The following is a 22,700-nucleotide window of genomic DNA, read 5'->3' as shown; positions in this document are numbered from 1 at the left end:
TGCAGGAGAAAAGCCGAAGGGTGTTTGAAGAGGGCTGCGCCTTCTTGCAGTGAGCAGAGAGCTCGGCTGCGAGGGGCTCTGCACACTGTGCCCCCCAAAATGCCCATCCACACGTGGCCGCGTCTCGGGATGGGGCTTTGCTACGCGCACGGCCCCAGCCCCGGCAGGCTCAGGGCTCGAGCCGGACCTCAGAACCCGTCTGGCTCATTGCTCCTCATCCCTGCCGAGCCGTGGGGTGCCCTCGGCTGCAGTTAAGTGAGGACTCGTGCATGGGCTGCCTGGTCCAAAAGACGCAAAAATCCCTTTTCCCTGGCCTCGGGGACTGGCACCGACATGAGTCACCGGCACCAGCCCCTGGAGCAATTAAGCCGAATGAGTAATCTTCAGTCAGAGAGCTGGAAGGGGGAGAAAATAATGATAGATGCCTCCTAATGAGGGTTCGGTGAAGGAAAACTTCTGAATAAAACCATTCACATATATTAATTACTATGTTAATTATTGCTGTGGGGACTTGGAGCTCTCCACGCCCACTCGCAGCAGCCCCGGATAGGCGCAGCCTTCGTGGGGTGAATCCTCCTCGTGCACCCGCTGGCTGCAGACCCCTGACCGACCACGGCTTCGCTCCAGCTTCCTCCTCCCCGAGCCTTTGCTGAGCCTCAGCCTCTTGTCAACCAGCAAAAATTTGGACCAACCAGTCAGAAACGTCGAAGATGATGGAGGGAAGGAAGAACCACCAGGAAAACCTCAAATGCGCATTTCCCCGATGCCTTTGCACTCTGATTTGCACGCCCAAAGGAGGGTTTGGGTACAAACCCGTGCAGCCCCCGGCTCTGCAAGCCCAAGCGTTTAAAAGAAATCAGGAACCATCAAAGCCAAGGGTGTAAAATCAGTGACCGCCTCAGGGATCATTTATGCTTCCATTTTGCTTTCAGAGCGCTTGGGTTTTTTATGTGCAACCATCAAGGACTATGACTTATAAAAATGGGGGTGTTTTGGTGTGAAAAGAGGAGATCCCTGTAATGACAGGACTGCACAGGGTGGAAGTGTTGAATATTGAAAGCCTTGTGCTAAAACCCCCGAAAACTGGTGTTACGGGCCCGTTTCCCAGCCCAAGCGTCCCGGTGAGGACCGGGAGCGGCAAGCACAGACCGAACCTCCACATAGGGCTCATTTTTGGGGGGTTTTGGGTCTCTACAGGGCTGAGCTGGGCAGAGAGCAGCACAGGGTGAAAGCCACGGCCGCGCAGCCGGCCGGCACGGTGGCACGCACTGACCATTTTCCCTGTGCTGGAAGGAAGGCGAAAACTCTTTGGCAGTGATCCTGGCGATCCGCGCTTCCTCCTGAGCTTTCTGCGCCGCCGTCACAGCCGCCTCCGCCTTGGCCCTGGAGTGAGAGGTCCTGCAAGGCAACCAGAGAGACAAAACCCATGTTAGGCAGCTTCCCTCTGCACAGAAAAAAAAAAATTGCCCCCACGAAACCCCTTCACTCTGACCCCCTTGGGCTGCGATGGAGGAGTCGCCACCGGGACGTGGGGCTCGCTGGGGAATGGGTGATGTTACATCCCCAACACCTTCACGAACTGCTTCTTAGTCTGCAAATCAGGAAATTTGGAAATAGGGGCAGGATGCTTTGTTCCCCTGGGGGATGCATCACCCCGAAGCAGGCTGGTCCCCTCCATCTCTCAGTGGGGGACCCCAGCCCGGCAAACGGCCGCAGCATCTCCCGCGAGCCTCTGGGGCTGAAGGCCTGAGTTTCAAGGCGGTGGTTGGTTGTTTTTTTTTTTAACCAAAACCATTTGCTTTTGGATGAAAAAGTGAGGATTTCCACCCCCGCCACCACGTTTTGCGTAAAACACTGGATGTAAATACAAGTGCGGTTTGTCACCGAGAGCAGAGGTAGGAGCGGGGGCTTGCCATCTCTCCCACCCCTTAACACGGCTTTACCAGGGCATTTTTTAATTTTTTTTTTCACTCTGGATGAGCGACTGTCCCCTGCACTCACCCGTTACCAGCCAGACACTCGTGTTTGATGCCATTTCATCCCATCGCTCGGGGTTTACACCCTCTTACACAGCCCCTCTGCAGCGCTCCCGCGAGCAGCCTTCAGAGGCTGGTTGGCCCCTTCCCCTTAGCTGAGCTATCGAGGCACTGTAAAAAAACGCCTGTTCCTACCCACCCTGGTGCAGGCAGCGTTATAAATAGCTCAGCTGATTTCTTTTCCCTCCAAAATCAGGCCCTCCATCTCCTTTAATCATTTTTTTTTTTCCTGCCGCTCTCTGAATTCCCTCTAATTTTTCGACATCTGCTCGGAGAGGAGTGCCATTTCTGACAGGCTCCTATAAATGGAAAATAGGGCTAGTAATGTGCCTGGCGTTGCTTCGTGCAGCACAAGCCGGGGATATAAAACCGGGTGTGCGTGCGTCTGTGTGCTGTCACCTCTTTGAGCCCGGGCGAGACGCCTGGTCGCTGCTCCTGGAGCCGACCTGTCACTTGTTTTCAAGTGTTGACAAGTTGTCTTTGCCCTAATAAGTGCTTTATTTATATAAATTGGCTGCTTTGGTGTAACTGAGGGAGCAGATACAACCTGTTCTTCCGGAGCTATCAACAGGGGTGGAAGGGCTGTGGTGATGCTGTCGCAGGTCCCACAAGTCCTCCATGGCTGACGCAACCAAAAATAGGGTTTAAATGTTTTTTTTTACCCACTCCGGGTCCAGCACTCACTCTGCTCAACACTCAGGCAGGGTTGGAGGGGTGGACAAGCATGTTACAGCCCCATCCCCTGGCAGGCATCCCAGTTCAGCCCTTTTAGGAGGAGCAAAGGATGCTCCAAGCAGGAGCTGCAGCAAATTGCTGGGAGAGGAGGCGCAAACTGCTCCCGTTTTTGGCACCAGCGTGGTCGGTGGGAAAGGCTGAGGTGTCAGACCTGCCGAATAAACCACCTCACTGCCAAGGATGGTGCCACAGGAGGCTTAAAATTAAGATGCTGCCTCTCTGAGGTTGTTAAAACAGCTGGCGTGGTCCACAGGAGCTTCTCAGTGGTCTGGATGTCGGCTCCTGAGGATCCTCCATCCACCCGTCTGTCCCTCTGCCATCCCCTCAGACTGAAAACTCTTCAGGGAAGGGACTGTCCCTCCCATTCTGCAGCGCATTTATAGAGCAGGCTGCCGGTCCCTGCTGGCCTGATACAAAGGATTAATAACGTCTGAGAGTGTCTGGACCAAACTCAGCAGGCAGGATTACACGCTGCCTCCTTAAACTCTTCCCCGGAGATGCAACTGGAGGCAGTTATCTGTCACTCCTTGCCAGGGAAGGAGGCTGGAAGTGCTGAAAAGCAGCTTGTGCCACTTCCAAGGCTCCTGGGGACACACAAAGGTGGCTGCAGAGCAGGGGGTGATGCCGCAAGAGCATACGTAGAGCCACCACCCAAGCCACGCTCTCCTCTCCAGCATTCATCCTCTCCCTTTTTTTTGACCAAAATGGGTCAAAATCACCATGGATGGATGGATGGATGGATGGATGGATTTCCATCCCTGCAAAACTCACTCCAGCAACTTCCAGGCTAGTTCATCCCCATGGACTCCACGATCACACCAGAAAAAGCGGCAACTAGGGGCTTTGGGCCAGAAAGAGTTAAAAATCAATCACATTAATTAAGCCATCTCCAATCTAAAATATATTTGATACCCACAAAGCAGATATAGCGTCGAGCGCTGCGCAGAGGCGCAGGCAGGCTTAATTGTTTGTAATGCTCTCTAAGATGCTCGGAGGAGAGGTGCCGTCGGAGCGAAAAGCAGAATTATGGTGATCTATACGTCGCATAATAAAATACATAAGTATTCCCAAATAAATGCAAGTAATCCAGTTAGTGTTCGCATGACTTTGTCACATACTAAATTTAACAGCTGTCTCCTTTATACATGCCTGCTGCTCGTAGCCTGCGCTAAATCTTAATTCCCCGGTTAATTGCTTGAGTTTATTTCCTTGTAAAGCAGGTCTTTCTCCACGACACATAGATGGGGCCCAATCTAATCACTCTCCTCCTCCTGCCATAAATCTTTCCCAGACAGAGACACCGTCCTGGAAACCACAGTCAAAATAAGGCTGGATCCTTCCCCATGGATTCATCACAGCTGGAGGAGGAGGCTGGGGATGCTCAGGGGTGGGAGGAATTAAACAGATCCTCTTGCATCGCTCCTTCGTTAACTCCCGTGGTGTCCTCCATCCCGTAATGAGCCCACTGGAGAAAAGCTGTTGTCTGCAAGAGCTCAGCGCCCCTCTCATTTGTGCTGATGAAAAAGTCGCACGTCTGCTGGAAGGTGCTCATCTGGGTTTCTCCTGCCATCGATGGACGAGCAGGGGGAGAACAGGGGAGAAGGAGCGATGCACCCTGGGGTGATGGAGAGGCCTGGCGCTCTCAGCATCAGGTCACCCAAGGGCAGGGGGACTTTGGAGGATGGTTACAACCTCTAAATCACATTTCAGCGCACTCCAAGCTGAACTGGGGGAGGGTGTTTCAACAAGGATGGGAAGAGACAGATGGGTGATGGTGGGGATGGTTTATAGCTCTTGAGATCCAAGGGTCTGGTTTGGGTCAGGGCAGGGAGTCCACACTGGGACTGGCTTGGGATATTTTATTTATTAATTTTTTGCCAAGCTGACTCACTCTTCTCGGAGGATGACCGGGCAAGTGGTCAAACTGGCAAGAAGAGCTGGCAAGAGGCAGGGAAAAATCACAACCAAACAGATTTCTGTAAATCTTTGCAGATCTCTTGTGATTTGGCCAGGACTGACAGGAGAAGGGATAATACCTGCAAGTGGGTCGTAATGCCAAGTTTATCAGCTCCGGCTAATCTATAAGAAGCTGGAATAAACTGATTTGAAAGTAAGAACTTGGCTTTTTAGGAATGCCAGCAGCGACTCTGGCCCAGCTTTATATGTGCAAGGAGCTTCTGCTGCAAATCCCATGCTTGGGGCCAGTTTAGCCAAAAAAAGAGTGAACTTTCAGTAAAATCAGCAGCACCCAATGGTCTCGGGAAGAAATGAAGCAAGATTAAAACTAGGCAAGGCTTGAGTGGTGTTTAAGTTAATGGGCTGCTTTGTCAGGAGAACACGTGGGGCAAACTGCTTTGAAATTAGGCTGGAAATGAGAGCAAGTTTACAGCTCACCGGAACCATTTCTGAATGGAGATGGGTCTGCTCATCGTAAGCACGATGCCTGTAATCGCAGGGAGGGCACTGGGTGCTACAGGAAACCTGTTTCATTTCTGAGTCTTTCACCTTCATCCAACTTTCCCTGAGCACAGTGATAGGGCAAAGAGTGAGCTGGAACCAGATGAGGGACTCACCATCCTTGTCCCCCCCTTTTGTTTTTTTCCTTGCATTCCCATATGAGAAACAGGCTCCTCTTCGATAAAAATAGGTAACAGACTCTTTGAGCAAAAGTATATCCCGAACCCAAGGAAGATGTGTGCTGGACGCAGAGGGAAATCCACACTATTCATGTTTTAAATGTGAAAAAGCATCATACGGGCAAGATTTCTGGAAAAGAAGGTCTATTTTCCAAAATTCACATGGGAGCTCTTGCTGGGGGGATTGCCATTCTTTTGCAAGCAAACTCCTCGCTTCTCCGATGTCCCCGTGAATGAAGAGCTCAGCCAAGGGATCCCTTGTTCAATGGGATTTAGGCTTGACAGGGAAGTACAAAAATGCTGGTTTATTGATGATGTTTGTCAGGAACCTGCTGCAGGGGTGCAGACCCCCAGCTCTCCTCCATCCCATGCCGAGAGCTGATGAAAACCTCTCCTGAGCTCTCCAGATAGTCCCAACTCCTTACCAGGAGCGCACATGAGATTGCAACAACCCCTAAACCCCTTTGCTCAGTACAGAGCTGATTTTGACAGGACTATTAGGGTTTAATCTTTTTTTTACCGTCTTTGCATACCTGCAAATCAACCCTTTTGTAAGGGAGCTCAAAAAAAAAAAAAAAAAAAAAAAAATCAAGCTCCTGGTAACTACAAAAGGGTTCGCTGTCTTCTCCCCCTTGTTTTGCCTTTGCTGAGTTCAGATGGAGGGGCTGCAGTGATGGACAGACTCATCTAATAACTCTTCAGAGCTTAGAAATGAAGGAAGAAAGCTGAGATCAAAAGAAAAGGATTAAAACTGTTATTAAAGCCGCCTTCTTTTAAACTACCATATAAAAGGAGAAAACCCCGCAGTCTATATTTTCCTGGAAAACGTGGAAACCCGCCACGTGCCATCTTCACCGAAGGCTTCCCTTCAGCAGGTGAGTGCTGCTGGCTCGTAGGCACTCACCAGTGGTGAGGAGGGAGTTAACCAGCCAGTGAGCTCATCCTGGGACATAATAACAGCCTCAAGTTTTCCTAAGGGGCCAGGCTGGCTCCATCCGATTCACTTTGTCTCGCAGGTCAATATGTAATCAGGCAGCTTTTTGCTTTTTTTTTTTTTTTTTTTTCTTAAAGGAATCTTTATCTTCCTATAGGAGGAAGGTTTTCTCCCTCCATTACAGAGGTTCATGTATTTTTCAAATGGCAAAATTCAATTAAAACCTACACTGGCTGCAAGAAAAGACTTTGGGAAAAATTCAGAGGGAGTGTTAGCAGGTTTGCAGGGTATTTAAGGTTGGGTGTTTTGCTCTCCCCTTCAACCCCAGCTCTGGTTTGCACTTGAAAAGCAGCTCAGGGGTGCACAGGGAAGAGTTGGTGCATGTTGTGCTGGGAAGGGATGGCTGGAGGAGAGGAAAAGGAACTTTTCAGGCCAAGCACCCCATGTGCAAGAACCAGGCTTGCACGAGCATGAGCCCCTCGATTGCTTTGACTCGCCAGGGCTTATTTTACACTCCCACCGGCGCAGCGGAGCGCAGGATCCGGCCCTAATTGCATCAAGCTGAGATGCACCAAGAAACACAAAGATCACCCCAAGTGATCGATGTGGGTAACCAAACCCCAGAGCCCCGGGAGAGGGGGAGCGCTGGTGCAACCTCTCCCAGGGCTCCTCGATCGCTCTGCCCCCCGCCAAGGAGAGGCCTCTCCAGCGCCCAGCCCCACCAGCGTGGGATCCATGGCTGCGACCAGCACCGGGGAGGGATGGGGAGGTGGAAAGAGGCTCTGCCCGCTCAGGGCAGCATCTCAAACCCTGCCTGCGAGGAGGGGAGGCTTGGCTGGTCTTCATGCTCTCGATGGGACAAATTGGGACTGAATTATTAATAGCTGCTGCAGACTGTCTGGCTTCTACCTCTGCGGGAGCATCTCTGATTTAGGGCAGAGCTGGGGAGAGCTGCAGCGCCCGGCCGGCCTCCCCCTGCCCCTCGGCAGCCTGCGTCGCACACCGCATCCCACATCCAGCACCTCCCCAGCCCCAGAAGACCGACGCAATAACCTGACTGCAAGGGCCTGGGTAGGCGCGACCCAGGGCCAGGCTCTGTCTAGACGTTTCCTTCAGGGAGCGAGGAGATGGCAGCAATTAACAACCTGTTTGTTATTTTCCCTATCTGGCATTTATTGCCCCGATAAAACCCACTCTTAATTCCAGCTTGACTCTTTTCACAGCTCTCCTGGCTTGGTTGTTATTGCACTAGGCTTGCCTTGAGTGATTTGTGAAGGCAGTAATACAGTGCCAGTACTCAGGGGGTGGAATATTAGACACACCAATTAGCTATCCGTGCATAAATTCCCATTTACCTGCTTATCACAAGCATATTTGCCTTGCCCATTTCCTCTGTCTGCTTTTTCCCCCACCCCCCCATCACTGGAATTCTTAATCAAGAGAAAAAAGCAGCTAATGTGACCTCTGACATGACGTAATGCAGCCAAAAACGTCTGCTCGGGCTCTTTGCAGCCAGACAGAAAGCAGGTGCTGTGCATAGCAAAGAGAAAGCTTGGCTTCACCCCGTGCCTGCTGCCAGACTTCCCAGCTCCGGATGGAGATTTTGGGATGGGAGGATGGACCACTCCTGCCTGAGCTCTGTGTGCTGGTGGAGAGCAACGAGCAGGAGACCTCCCATCAGTGAGACAGCAGGAGGGAAGGGTTGGGGCTGGCACAGAGCAAAGGGAATGGTTATTGCAGGCTCTGAAAAAAACTGCCCTGAAAGTCACATTTCATGAGAAAAGTTCTGAATTTAAGAAAAAAACCAAAAAGTCAAACTCCTTCATCCTGAAAAAACCCCCAAAACCTTCATGCATGTGTTTGTTACTGCCCAAGAAAGTGAAATACAGAGAAGAGTGGAAAACGTTGTGGTTAAAAGCCCGTATCTGAGTTTCCCTGTGGTTTTACACCAGGAAAGGTAACGTTATGTGGGGAAACCATCCCCAAGCCAGCAGGGATACCTTGGGGACAGCAGGCGCCCGTGTCCCAGTCGGGGCACATCGTGCACAGGGTCTTCAGAATTCATGGCAATGGGATGGAGCCAGTTCCTATTTAGCTTTTTGCTCCAGGCACCTCTGCCAGGTTCTCCCCTACCTTTATATTTTTGGAGCTTACAAATGGAGAGCGAATCCACCGAGGTGTCACTTGCCATTTTGCACTGAAATACCGTTTTTAAAATCTGAGTAAGGGGGAAAAAATATCCCAGGCTGTGCCCTTCTGTTTCATGCCTTGCCAAAATGAGTTTTGCTGGGGAATTGAATTCATGACATGTAACGGTACAAAGTCACAGTGACTTGGGGGAGAGGGATGGGCCACAATCAAACGTCGCATCCCTAAAATCCTGGGAGAAATATGGCTCAAACCACAGCCCACAGCTGGCAGTGAACTCAATTGTGACCGTCTCAGCCATTCCCACCCCTGAGCATCCCCCAGGACCCTGAGCTGGCTCCTTCCTGGTGGAGAAGGATTACAGCAGCTGCTGGGCCATAACGCCACGATCCTCTCCAGCTCACCTTATTGTCATCATCCCAAACTGGTCATGGGGCTGCTCAGATTTCTTTATTTTATCCCTGTTATTGCCAAACAACAAAATGCCAGCCCTTGCACAAGAAAATCAAACCCCATCGACTTCAGAGGGCTGGGCCAGGTGGAGCTGGTACCCAAAGGCACACGCGCCACCGTTAGCCAGGATGCCGCCAGCATCTCTCTCCGGCCAAGGGACACACAAAACAAGCTGACCTGTGCATTTCCCTCCTGATGGGTTTCCTTCCTTTGAATTTTTTGCCCCCCAGCAAGGGTGAAGCTGATGGGTCTTTTGCACCGGAGATGATGCGCAAGCTGCCCGGCGATGTTATTTACAGCTCACGAGATAATTAACATCTGGAGAGGGAGTCTCATCTCCTGCCATCTGTCACCTGTCATGAAGCTACAGAGGACGCAGGTGAGTGACACGGCCAGGCAGTACCTGGGCCTGTGAGCCCAGACCTGCTCACAGGAGCCGGGCTTTGCCTTGGGAAAAGGACAGCTTCGATGCCACTGTCCCCATCACTGCCCCAGCCTGACCAACTGGAAGACAGGTTTGGCCTCACTCCAGACCTTGCACTTTGCTGGCTCAAACACGGCAGCGATGGGCAGCGGGGCTCGGGGCAGCCCCCCTCTCCCTCATTGGGCACAGAGGCAGCAAACTCCAGCTCTGGGGATGGAGTTTCCCCTTTTCTTATAAATTGGGGAAGGCATGAGATAATTGTGGTGATTTGGGAGCATCTTTATCTTCTGGGAAGCGATAGGTTGTGATGCAAAACCTGCAGGAACCCACTTGGTTTGGGAAGAATTGGCTTCAAGGAAGGGAAAGGAGTGAGCAGGGGGGGTGCTGCCTGCTTTCCAGCTGTCATGCTTTGGATGGGGCCGGTTTCCATGATTTTACTGGATAAATGTCATGTACATCATGGAAAATGTACATAATGGACATGTGCAAAATGGAAATGGGAAACACTGATGTCCCGCTCCTCACCCTCTGCTCTCGCAGAGTGCCAGCAGACAGCCCTCCACGCACACATCCCAACGGCACAACCACGCCACAAAAGCTCCTCTAACCCTGTGCAAAAATAGCACGTTACAAACGAGCCTGCCACTTCCAGGCAGGCGGCAAAACAGGTTGGAAGAAATCACTAACAACCCGTGGAAAAGAAGAATATTAAAAGAAGAAAAAGCCCAAGGAAAAAAAAAAAAAAAAAGCGAGCGAAGGCACAAAAAAATCTCCCAAGGAACCTGGGCAGCGCTGGATCATCCCCACATTGCAGATCTACACCGTCTGTATTCAGTGCAAAAACAGAAGAGCAGAAAAGCCCTACATCAATGCCGCATTCGGGTGGAGATTTTTTAAATGCACAACAGGCCAAGTTATAGCTCCCTGAGCAGCCATAACTCAGCCTGCTTGGACATGTGTAGCGTTGAGTTTGGCTGTACATGCTGCTGACTGTAATGACTTCAGGCTGGATCCTGCATTCCGCTTGCATCGCCTTGTCTCCGGGCAAGGCTGACTCCAAAGACGGCGCCGCCGAAACCCTTGTGAGCCAGACCCTGCTGGTTTTGGTGGGAGGCTTGGCCGTGGTGGGTCTGGAGAGGTGGCTCGGTGTAACGTTACCCACGCTCCTGGATTTATCGAGGAGAGGAGGGTAGAGATGTGGTTGAGACATGATGACCCCCAGTCCAGCCCCAAACGTGGAGCCACCTTTGCGGGATGGGTAGAGGCTGTTAGAAAAAGCCTGGCTCGGTGTGGACACTGGGTACCTCCTCCTACCATGACCTGCCTCGGGCTGCAGGTCAAAAGTGGAGGATTTAGTGGACCATCAGCATCCCATCCTGGCGTCCATCACCAGAAGGCTCCCCAGAAGAGCCCATTCCTCCCCATTTTTCACACTGACCTCCTTCCTTGGCTGATGCCACACACGGGATGAAGAGTAGGGTGAGAACCTCAATGCCAAAGGTGAAAAATGCAGCACAGAGAGAGAAACTCAGCCAGGCCGTGGGCGAAGGGAGCTGAGGGACCCTCTGCTTTGCCTCCAGGGAAACCCTCAAATCCCTTCGAGGAGCCATGAGCACAGCCCTTGGGGAATTGTTGGACGTTTCCTTAAAACCAAGAGGAAAGTGCTCAGAATAAGAGAATTTGGGGAGTTCAAAAAACTCCAGGTGAGGGAGGCGGCGACAGGCAAGCAAGGCAGATCTGTTGGTTTAATTCCAGTTTCAATCTGATGTCTAAAACGGAATGAGCCAAACCAAAGTCTGAAGCAAAACACAACAGAACCACAAGGAAAAGTCTTTTTCTCCTCTCCTGACCCTTCACCCTATTTGGGTTTTGGCTGAAACGCTCTGGCAGTGTCACAAGTTTTGGTCACCTCAAGCAAAACAGACATTTAGCAAATGAACTTTCCAGGCAATTTTTTTTTTCTGCTGTTGGAGCCACAAAAGCCCAAAAGAGGCAGCGTAATGTTGAGCTCATGGTCTTCCTTTCTCTTGGTGATGGGCTGATGGACAGGGACGATCCATGACGTACCTCTGGCCATTCATTGCACCATTTTAACCAGCCAACACCCAACAGCAAAAAAAAAACCAACTCATCCGGCATCAACAACAAACTCGTTTAACTGAACTTAATATTTTAGTTCCAGCACAGTCTGGACTCAGGCCAAGACACGGAGCTGAAGTGGCCTCAGAAGCACTGACGGATGCTCTCCAGCTGTCGGAGGAGAGGTGGTTGATATCCAGCCTCACGCTCTGGGGCTCCTCCACCACCTCCATCCCTGTGGGGTAGGAGACAGGACTCTCTTCTGTGTGATGTGACAGGGGTCTAAGGGATGTGTTTAAACGGTCCAGTCCTCATATTTCTACCACCAGGGCACTAAGAGATGCTTGGAAAGCAAATATGTGTCCTGCTCCACACAGGTGGGAGGAGGCTGATTCCCCACCCAGAGCGAGATGCTGGAGGTGGGCACTGCTGTGTGCACCTCTGGCCACGTTCGTCCTCTCCAGGATGGACTCAGTGATAATGGGGACACTTCTCTCTGCTCTAGGGACCAACTGGACCCAAAGCAGCTGGTTGGAGGGAGCCACGTGCGGGACACAACAGCATCATCTCCATCCCCCACTGCTGCATCCAGCTCCCACGTCTGCACAGCAGCAACCCCCAGGAACGACGAGAAAAATCAAAAATGCCAACCCAGAGGAAAAATGCTCCCCAAAGAAAGCATGCCACAGACAGCACCCCCTTGGCCCCATTGCTTAACGCCATCCTGGAAGGTGCCAAGTGGGGATGAGGAACCTGCTTGGCCGTGCCCCAAACCCAGGGTACCAGCATCCTGCGGTGCAGCCCCGCCGAGCCCACAGACGTGCCCAGAAACCTCAGCTGGAAACGGTACCCACCAACGCGGCCCGACTAAAAGCAACATCAGATGCTAAAATGCTGCAGAAATATGTTCAGAGCTGGGCTGCTGTCACCTGTTCCCATGGGGAGGAATGGAGGGAATAGGAGGGTTTGGTGAAATTTCTTGTCATTTTGGGCACTGCCCGGGGCTGGCCTGGCCCTGTGGCACACGTTGCCTGGTCCCCCACAACCTCCACAGCCCTGGTGGGTGCAGGCAGGAGGGAGAAGGGCTGGGGGTGCCTCGGGGGCTATGCTCAGCCCCGGGCAGCCAGGCAGGGGTGGGCAGATCCTCTGTGGTGCGAGTGCCGGCCGCAGCCCTGTCGACTGTGGGGGGGGAAAAAAAAAATATATACATCATCCCGGTTGCCACAGCAACGAGCAGCTCCTGCCTGCCTCAAACTTCAGAGCCCACCCAGGAGCCGCTTTCCTCATCCCCGCTGCCTGCATGGCTTTCTCCTCCCTGTCACCTGGGGGGTTTTGAGCACCCAGGAGCCCAAAAGCCAGCCTGCACCCCCAAGTATCCCACCTCTCATGAGGCATCTCGAGATGGGGAGGGCCACGCGTGAACGTTGATCCACAGCTGGTGGGTGCTGCTTGTCCCAGTGCACCCCGAGCATCCCATGGGATCCCCGGGATGGGGTGCTGCCGCTGGGGACCTGCTGGGGCCGCGGGTGCCCTTTCTGGTCCCCAAACACCGACGTGCCCCGAGGCCCCAGACTGCCCTGGGTTTGCAGGTCTGCGCTGCCTCCAAGGCAAAGTCCGTGAAAATTTCCACTTAAGCAGCCAGCAGCACAACAGGGGAAGGGACTCGGAGCCTGGCTCTGCCAGGAGAGAATCTGGGCTTTTAATTATTTATGCTTCCCCTCCGTGCTATGGTGATGAGAGACAGATCAGACAGAGAGACACAGCCAGACAACGGAGAGAAGGCTGCAGCCTGTTTCCCCAGAGAGGCCATTTATCCGACTCAGGTGAGCTGGAGGGCTACTGGCCCCTGCCTGAGTCCTGCCCCACACCTCTGCCCTTGGAAAAGAAGTGAGGGGATCCCCCCAGCACCTCATCCTCTGCCAGCGCTTTCCCAGAGGGTTTGTCCCCAGGACCGAAGGGCTGGGGAAGACCTGCCACGTGCCACGGGCTGTTTGGAGCTTCCCAAGGATCTTGTCGTGTTGGCTGGGGACCGGCCACAGCCACCTGCCAGTGGCGGGGCTGTGGGACAACCACCGTCACCGCTGTGTCCAGCTTTGAGCCCCCAAACCTATTTCTTCTCTGTAAGGGTGTCTGAGCCTGAGGAACTGCTGCTCAGGGTCCAGGGTGGCACCACCGAGCCATCGAGGCTCATGAGGATGCTTTGTGGTGGGGTGTCCACCGACCCAGCCTTGCTTGGGTCTTGTCGGACAGTGGGCTGAGCACTGGGCATGGCCACGTCGCTGCCACGATGGGATTTTAGGGTGCCCAGCACCCTGAAGAATCGGGACCTTTCTTAGTCACAACTTTAAGGGAATAATTGGTTGGATCCGTGGGTTAAATCTCCCTGGGATTTTCAGAGGGGAAATTTGCTTAGCAGGGTCTATGGTCAAATCCTTTAATTTCCCGGATTAGGGAGCCAGGACAGCCTGTCATTCGTCCTGCGTGGAGGAGGTGACAGAAACCTCATTGCTTGAGGCTTTTCAAACTAACTGCAAGAGCACCAAGGGACCAGGAGCCCCCCAGCCCGGCCACTGCGCTCCCCCCACAGCCAGAGCCAGTCCCCCCCAGCATCCCAACCTCTGCCTGTGCTGAGAAGTGATGCTCATGAACAGGAAAATACTCAGTATTTTTGCTCAGCTCTCCATTTTCATCTCGGTTGCGCTCCTGATATTGCTTTCACCTCTCTCCAGGGAGGAAGGGGCTTTGAGGGGGGAGCAGGAGCATGGGGGTGTTGGGGCTGTTGCTGCAGGGAAGCGGGTGGGTGGGTGGCTGGGGTGGGAGCAGCGCAGCCGGAGGGACGCATTCCAGGAAACCCAAAACGGGAGCTTGGAGAGGCAAAAAGCAGCCAGGCCTCTCTTGCAAGATGGGAAGGCAGCATAGCTGTAGCGTAGGGACCCCCAAACCTGCCCCTCAGCTCTCCAAGCTGCGGCGTGCAGCATCGCCAGGGCAGCGGGCAGGGACACGGCGCTGCAGCTCTCCCCGACAGGGCCGGGGGGTTCAGGGTGGCGGGAAATGGCAGCAAGGGGCTGGGCTGCTACAGTCAGCATCCCCCACACCTAGCCCTTGGGCCTGGCTGCGGGTTTGAGCACACCCCCACCAGTCTCCTCGCACCCACGGAGAGCGAGGATGAGGATGGAGGAGAGCGACGGGGCTGCGAGCCAGCCCGCCTGCCAGGCAGCTGCGCAGGCTGGGGGAGGATCTCTCCCTTCCCTCCCAAAGATCGCTGAGAAAAGCAACGCTGCAGTTTCTGCTCGCTGAATAGGAAAAGCAGCAGAAAGGAAAAATCAGGGGCTGGCTTTTTGTTGTTGTGGTTGGGGTTTTTTTTGTTTGTTTTTTTGTTTTGTTTGTTTTTTTTTCCCCTCCTCTGATGAAGGGCTTCTCCACCCGAAAGCTAGCAGGCAGCACCCCACTTCCCTCCCGCTGGCATCAGCATGGAGAAAAGGCTTCACCATCCTCTTCCTGCACCCATTCCCTCTCCCCTGTGCTGTGCAGGCAGTCAGGGCAGAGAGGAGGTTAGTGTGTTAGTGGGGGGATCTAACGCGGCTCGGGAGGCTGAAATCATCCTGCACCATCTCCTGAGAAGGGCTGATTCTGCAGCGGGGCCAGCCCCAGCAGGACAGCAGTGCTGCCACAGCCCACGTGCTAAGCAGGTTAAAGGCCTGGACTAGAAACCAGGCAGATGATCTGGGCTGCTGTGTGATGCTGGAGAGGAGGAAGAGGAGGAGGCAGCTTCCCCTTCGGCCCCCCAGGCTGCCGCCCCACCTCCGGGCCAGCTCTCTGGGGCAGCCCCTTCCCTGGAAGCGGTGGCTGCCAGGAGTGAATCACCCTCCCATCCCTCCTGCCTCGCTGCCGGTGCCATCCCTGCCCCTTTCCATCTGGTCCCGCTGCAAAAGCGACCACGGAGCAGGCACCGGCACATCGCGCCCGGCACCGGCACGGCAATCCCATCGCGGCTCTGCTGCTGGGTGTTTCTCTTGCTCCCTCACCCCAGGACCCTTCTCCTGCTTCACTCTACGACAAAACCATCCCCTCCTGGCTGCGCAGACACAAGCCATGGGATTCGGGACATCTTCCTCCCGCGGGGAGGAGGGCAGAGCTGGCTGGGACCACGGCAAATCCAACGGGTTGTGAATCTCCGCTCTGCCCCTGTTATTCCACCACGATGTAGCAACGTTGGAAATGATTATATGAATGGATGTTGCACACCTGGGCCACGGAGCCGGGGTGTTTCAGCTCCTGTTCAGCTCAGCGGGGAGGGAAGGCGGTGGGAGCCGCCGAGTCGGGAGTGGTGGTCAGGGCTGAAGGATGGGAAAGCAATGAGAGAAACCCACCCTCAGCTGCTCTCCTAGAGGTTAAAAAAGACCCTGTTGAAGTTTTGCCAGCTGGATTACTTTGTAAAGCATCATTCCTATGAGAGGAACTTCATTTTCCAGCCCGTTTGTGTCTGTGCATGGATGCTCTCCTCCCCATCTGCACGGAGCGGCAGTTGGGGACGTGCCAAGCTGGCCTCGAGCGAGCGCGACGGCTTGTCCTGACTTTTGACACGGCCACAAAAGGGCTTAATGCTGGATATCCTGTTTGAGCAGGAAGTTATTAAATTGCCATTGCAGGAGGACTTAAACAGTCACAATCCCGCAAGAGCGGGCTACGGGTGAGGATGCGCTGCTCCGGGATGCCGTGGGGGATCTGCTGTTCCTCGAGTGGCCTGGATTAGAGGTGGAAATTGTGCTTGCTGTGAGTCAGAGGTACCCGTGTCATCCCAGCTGACAGTGACACACCAACGGGAGGACTAACAGCTGATCTTAATCTTTGCTGCCGCGGTATCGCCTGACCCCTGTCAACCCACTGGAGCTTGTGCACGGGCAGGAGGAGGGGAGGGAGGTGGCAGAGGGAAGGAGCTGGCAGGAAGGGAAGTCAGTGGCTCTGCTGCAGCTCAGCTCAGCCCAGCTCTGTCAGTAGAGCCTGCCAGCCCTGGGCTTTGCTCCTCTCTGCATTGCACAGGGGTTGCTTGTGGGGAGAGAGGGCAGGAAGGAAAATGAAAATGAAAATGCTGCCGTAAAAAGAATTACCTCCTCCCTCAGCCTTTGAGTCACCTCCAACCATCCCCTCTGTGTTTTCCTCCCTATCCCTTTGCACCCCTCCAGGAAAGGACGGAGAGCTGGGGAAGGGATGGAGGTGCACACTGTCCCTGCACGAGACCCAGCGGGTACTGGGGGATGCTGTCAGTGACCCCAACGGTCCCCAGCTGATGCACAGAGGTGGCTCCTGCACAGCCCCAAGCTCCAGCTGGCTTGTGTGGCCTCAGGGGGCAAAGGGGCAGAGCTTCTCCAAGCGGTCATAAGTAGAGGATCCCTCCCCAGACCCAGAGGTGCCCAAAGAGGGGCTGGACGAGGCCCCAACACACTTGGGCTGATCCCTGACGCCTTTGCTCAGCCCCATCCCCGCAGCCAGTTCAGCTGTGACTCATTTCAGCTTCAGTCCACCGCCGGCTCGTCCCCACCACCCTGACCCAAGGAAGGGGACACACAACCTTTCTGGGGCCGCAGCATTCCCTTTAACCCTCATCCCTGTCTCCATCCGCAGCGAAAGCCCCGCCGGCTGCACAAGGCGGGGATTAGGGCGAGACTAATGCAGGAGCCCCGCAGCCACCTCCCCCAGGCACCAGAAAAGCCAGCAGAAACCTTAAATCAAATGCAGCTAAGTACAATTGCAAAGCTGCAGGCACAGGTCTGAGAGAGCATTAAGCAGCGTTATTATGGCTCGGCGTACTGCCGGTAGTGACATTACCGCAACTTAAAATGTTTGGGATCAGAACTGCAGAATCTATTCTTTTCTGTGGGTTTTGCCTGGGCTGCATTTCCATTTTTCTGAAGAAAATACCTGTTTGGCTCAAACAACCTTCTGCACTTTGCTGTTCAGCTCTCCGGGGCTTTTCTTGCCTTCCTGCTCCTCGTCGTACATCAAACGCGGACGGATGCTTCGCCCTCGCTGCAGCATCCTGAAGGAGCCTCCATGCTAGGCCCAAACATTTTCCTTTACCCGTCCTCACTGCCAGGTTGGCTTTATTCTCTTCCTTTTTCTTTTCTTTTTTTTTTTTTTTTTTTTTTTTCCCTCCAGTTTCCCTTTCTGAAGTTGAATGACACTGTGCTAATTTGTAGCCCAACTCCTCCTGAGACTATGGAGCTTAATTATATTTTTCTCATCGTTGGTGAATGGCTCAGCTATAATTATGCCTGAAAGTGCATTACTTAGGACTAACCTGAGAACAACATCCCCTCTGGGGTGCTGGGGATCGGCTGCTCCGAGAAGCTGTTATTTAAGGTGCTGAACAACGGGCCCCCATGAAGCTTGTGCTGGAGAGCAGCTGAGTGCTTGCTAAAGGCCACCCATCTTTGGGACTCCTATCCCTAGCTCTGGTGACAGCCCTTCCTCTCATAAGTAGTCCACCCACTAATTACAAAACCTTGAATTGTGGTAGCAGAAGGAAACCCTGGAGAGAATTAGAGTCTGTCTGCCTTGCGTTAAAACTACCATCGTCTGTCACTGAGAGCTGGAGTCAGGCCTGAGCTCCTCCCGATGCTTCACGTGCATCCATCCTCCACGGCCAGCGGCTGTGCCAAAAGCCAGGGGGTGAGGATGAGCTTTCTGGCCCACCTCTCTTGCCTCAATATTATATTTTAGGTGACCGTGACACACCAGTGCCTATGGGCAATTTGTGTTAGGCATGAACGTTCCCACTAACGAGACGGGAGCTGGTGTCTCCAGTGCATCCTTCATCCTTCCAGGGTAGCAGCAGAAAGAGTGATGGCTCTTGGCTGATACGAGAGGAGTAAAGCCACAGCACAAAAAGGACATCCTGCACCTTCCCTTTAAACAGCCTGAAAAAGGGGCTCCCTCCCTGGCTTCCTCTGACAACCGACAGTTGATATCAACGGTAGTTTTTCCGACCTGATTCACAGCCCTTCTCACCCCTTGACTTCCCACAAACTATTTCAGCAAAATGGGAGACGTAAGAGGAAAGAAAGGGTTCTTTCATCGTAACTGCATTGAAGAAAATTTAGGAGAACCATCTACTGAACCTAAAAACTATTCCTTAAATGAGCTTACTTTTCTGTGTCACAGATAACATTGTACTCCGTTCAGACTAAAACAACTTTAAGAATCCAATTTACTTCAGTACACTATGTTTTTAGCCTACTTTCTTCAGGAAATGGGGCTTACTTATGTGACTGTGCTGTTTATATATCTATATGCCATCACTCCCACACTAATAACTTTTGAACGTGTCGGCCAATTCCAACCAAATCTGACAGAGCAGTAGAGTTTTCAAAAATACTGAATTCTTACAAATTTAATGAAATACGTGGGTGGGTACATATTTTCCCCCACCAAGGGAAAGGCTGCAGAGTGAACTCAGCCATATTATTAGACAGAAGAGAATACACACACACACATGCACCACATACACAGACACACACCAGTGCTGTTAGAAAATGCCCAGGTGCTGGTAAACCAGAGCTCACGTTGGTATCAGAGGGGGGATATTGCATCCCTGAGCCCCAAAGCCACTGAAATGAGCATCAGGATTCCTCCGGCAGCGCATCCTCTGCCTATTTTGTGTCCTTCTTTCCGTTTGGACCACGCAATTTGGTGTGGGCACTGCAGGGGAGTGTTTATTCATTTAGAAGCTTTAAAATGAATCGGACTGATTCTATGAAAGCCTTTCTAGCTGGTTCCGCGTTTGTAAAACCTTGCTCTCTCCTGGTTCTGCACGCTGAGAGGGCGTCTCTGCAAAAACCCTCGCATAGGGGAAGAGCTCGAGGTGAAGGGTCGCGGGTTTCAGACAAAGCAACTCTCCCTGCTTCCATGTCGAGGTCCTTGGGCCCCTCCTGCGTGCAGCCAGATTGCAAACCCAAAAGACCCTCCAAAACCTCTGGGTTGAGCTTCTACACCCACCTAATCCCACCTGCCCGCCCCGTCTCCAGCAAAGCCCAGATCCTGCGATCCCACCCGGCCGTAGCCGAATGGTTTGGCTCTTTGTTGATAGGATTCGTGGTCTCAACACAAACCATTAACACAGGCAGCAAAAATTCCTGGGACGGATGTCATTTGTGGTTGGTAACCCAGCACTAATGGCACAGCACGCATCACGCTGGAGTCTGTCTGTCCCCAGCCCGCGCAGCGAGAGATGGGCTGTGCAGCAGATCAATAAAGGGCTTTTCAACACACCAGCAGCCCTCGTGCACCGGAGGCGATGGCTGTGCCGCGAAAAGAGCAAAGCCCTGTGTCCCAGCACTTGCTTTCTTCCACAACAGACCAGTTAAAACTGAGTGCAAACAGTGGAGGCAGCTGGGCTGCAGGATGGAGATGTCGGATTGCTCACGGAGCATCTTCTGGTGGGACCAGGTTCGGTCTCTGACGGAGTATCCTTGAAGCAGTGCACTCCCATTCATTTATTTCTTTGCATCTTCACTGAGGATTAAAAGGGCCCTCTGGGTGGTCCCCACATCCCACGGCTTTTCTCCTCCTCCATGCAAACGCGTGGTCACGGACTGCATCATCCCCCCCAGCACTCCAGCGGAGCTCAGGACCGCGTTACCCCGGCTGGTACAGGGGAGGAAGGTATTCATGCCCTGGCACTCCTATCTAAGTTGATTTTTTTGCCTTCTCTCTAATAATTAGAAGGTGCAACATTATATGCCAAGAGCTCAGTAAGCATTTCCAACATGGGGGAGGTCATATCTCTTCCAACTCCCACTCTGGTGGCTTTCCAGGACCATTACCACCTGGGATGGAGGATGCTCAGGTTCCCAGACCCAGCATCCCCCTGCAGACGAGAGCTCCATGTTTTCAGGATTCAGGCCTTTGTACTGAGGCATTTGCATCCCCAGATCACAGGAAAAGATCTGGTCTTTCCCCTGCTCTGCAGTCTGTTTCCTACCTGGCAATCTAGCGGGATTTTTTTTTTTTTTAATTTTTTTTTCAAACCTTTGACAACAGTTTGGTACAACATCAGCTCGAAAACATCGTCAAGCCCAAATATGCTCCCAGAGCAGGCCTGGGAGTCTCATTCACATTGCAGATAAGTCATCGGCAGACACGCTGATAAAGATTTCAAGTGTGACTCTGCATACAAATGATCCAGACCCAACAATTAATCCCGCACAGGCGACTATGGAGGTACCTGGGTTTTTCCCTTAACCCCACCCTTTTTCCCCAGCCTGGCTGCTATAGGTAGCACTTGGAAACCAGAAAGGAATGACCATGCTCTATTAAACCGACCCTAAAAAGTGGTACAAAGAGCCCTGAATTCAGCGAAGGAGCCTTTCCTCCTCGGCTCACCTCATGTCTGGGAGCTTGCCGTGAGTCACGAAGCTCCGGGCACATTTTGGGAGCCAGCTAGAAGGTGATTGAGTTGCTCCTGCTTTGAGCTGAGAGTTGGACCCTATTTCAACCTAAATTATACATGGCCCCTCTCCCCCCACCCTCCTGCTGGTTTTCAGCCAGATCAGGTCCCTGCTCTGAATCACTGAGCAGTTCCATCATGGTACAGGCAGCCTGGGCAGTGAGGGTTTCTCGAGGCTTGTAGGGATTATCTGGGCATCCAGATCTGCTGCTTTCTAGCAGAGCCTCAGGCAGGGCAAACCCTCCCCAAGCATCAGCTGCAGCCAGCGATTTGACTGCTTTTCCACTCAAAACCTCTTTTGGGAACAGAAATAGCTGGGAATCCTCCCAGCATAGGCCAACCCTCGGATGGTTCCTCCTGGCTATAAGTCAGACAGAGGATACGGGCAAAGAGCATCTCAGGAGCTCTTCTGCTAAGGCTATTATCCTGCTTATTAAAGAAGCTCGGGAGAAATGGGGTAAATAACCCAGTACCTCCTAAGTGACAGCTATCAGCCTGTGAGCCCCACACCGTGACCCACAAGTGCAGTCCCACCACGGTGCAACCACCCCAGCGAACGCACCGCTCCGGGTGAGCCTGCGTGGCCTCGCCGGCTGGTTTGGGAAGGCCGTGCACCCACAGTCCCCTCAGAGTTAGCCGAGGGACAAACCGGCTGGGCTACACCTCATTTTGAACACCATCCATGAGGTTTGGGCAAGCCCAGCGGCTTGGCTTCCCAGGATGCTGCTCACTCCCACTTTGGGGTCCAGATAGCACCGACGGCTGCCTGCACCAGCAGACGCCCATCGCCACGCTTGCCTGCCTCCAGCAGCTTTTTTAAAACACCCCCTTGAGCACCTACTACCACAAAAAGTCTCGTCCTACTTCTCCCATCAAACCACAGGCATTGGGGCAGGACCAATGAGACGCCACGTCGGGACGGGGACCACCTTACCTGGACGCCGCGATCTCCGCTTTCTGCTTGGCGATGGTGGCCGCTCGCTCGGCCGCCTCGACGGCCCGATCCACCTTCTCGCGGATCTTGCTGGCCCGCAGCGGGATGAGGTTCTTCCTCTTGCCACTGACCAGGATGTTCTGCTTGTACTTGCCCTCCTCCTTGGTGCCGTCGGGGAAGGTCATGCAGCCGTAGCCATGGCGCTTGTTGTTGGCCCATTCCCCCTCGTACTTCAGCCCGTCCGAGCGTTGGCTCACCCCGAAGCCCGACCGCTTGTCGTTCTTCCACTCGCCGACGTAGATCTCGGTGGTGGTGGCGTCGATGTCGTCTTCGATGACGGAGAGCTCGGCTTCGCCCTCGCCCAGGCTGATGGTGGAGTTGATGTCACTGGCGGTGGAGCTGACGGTGCTCATCCCGGCTTCGCTCCGGAAAGAGCTCTGCTTGCTCCGCTGGCTGGCCAAGGAGCTCTTAGACTCGGACTTACGGAGCTTGAGCCCGCTCAGCAGCGACCGCCGGAAGATTCCCTTCTTCTTGCTCTTGAGGATCTCGGCGTCGCTGTGGGCCATGAGGACGAAGCCACCTCGGGAGACGGCGGGGCTGCCGGCCACCGCCGGCGAGGAGTCGGGGTGCAGCGCCGTGCCGTTGGTGTGCTCGCTGCGCAGGGAGTTGATGGACGTCCTCAGGGGTGACCTGATAACCGCAGCCATGCCGTAGGGAACGCTCTGCCGGACGCCGTAACCCTGGCGCATCCCTCCGACCCACTGGCCCTGGTATGTCCCTGGGAAGAGGAGACAAAAGCAAAGAGGGGTTTCATGGCATGGCATCCCATGGACCACCGACAGCATCAAACTCAGACTGACAGAATCATGTGGGTTG

The 22,700-nt window shown here is 53.5% G+C and overlaps 1 protein-coding gene across 2 annotated transcripts in view; it reads right to left on the bottom strand.

Moving 5' to 3' along the window:
- Window positions 1-22,700, bottom strand: part of JPH3 (junctophilin 3) — a 60,174-nt gene that overhangs the window by 20,355 nt on the left and 17,119 nt on the right. For both annotated transcript variants that reach the window (XM_074913350.1, XM_074913351.1), the window contains 2 exons: window positions 21,825-22,602; window positions 1,274-1,398 (listed from right to left, as the gene is read on the bottom strand). In XM_074913350.1, the coding sequence (XP_074769451.1) occupies window positions 1,274-1,398; window positions 21,825-22,602 (903 nt within the window). The remainder of the gene's footprint in view (window positions 1-1,273; window positions 1,399-21,824; window positions 22,603-22,700) is intronic.

The sequence above is a fragment of the Athene noctua genome, chromosome 9, assembly GCF_965140245.1.
Source record: "Athene noctua chromosome 9, bAthNoc1.hap1.1, whole genome shotgun sequence".
Lineage (NCBI taxonomy): Eukaryota > Metazoa > Chordata > Aves > Strigiformes > Strigidae > Athene > Athene noctua.
The sequence above is the reverse complement of the archived record's forward strand: the minus strand, read 5'-3'. Positions and strand labels throughout refer to the sequence as shown.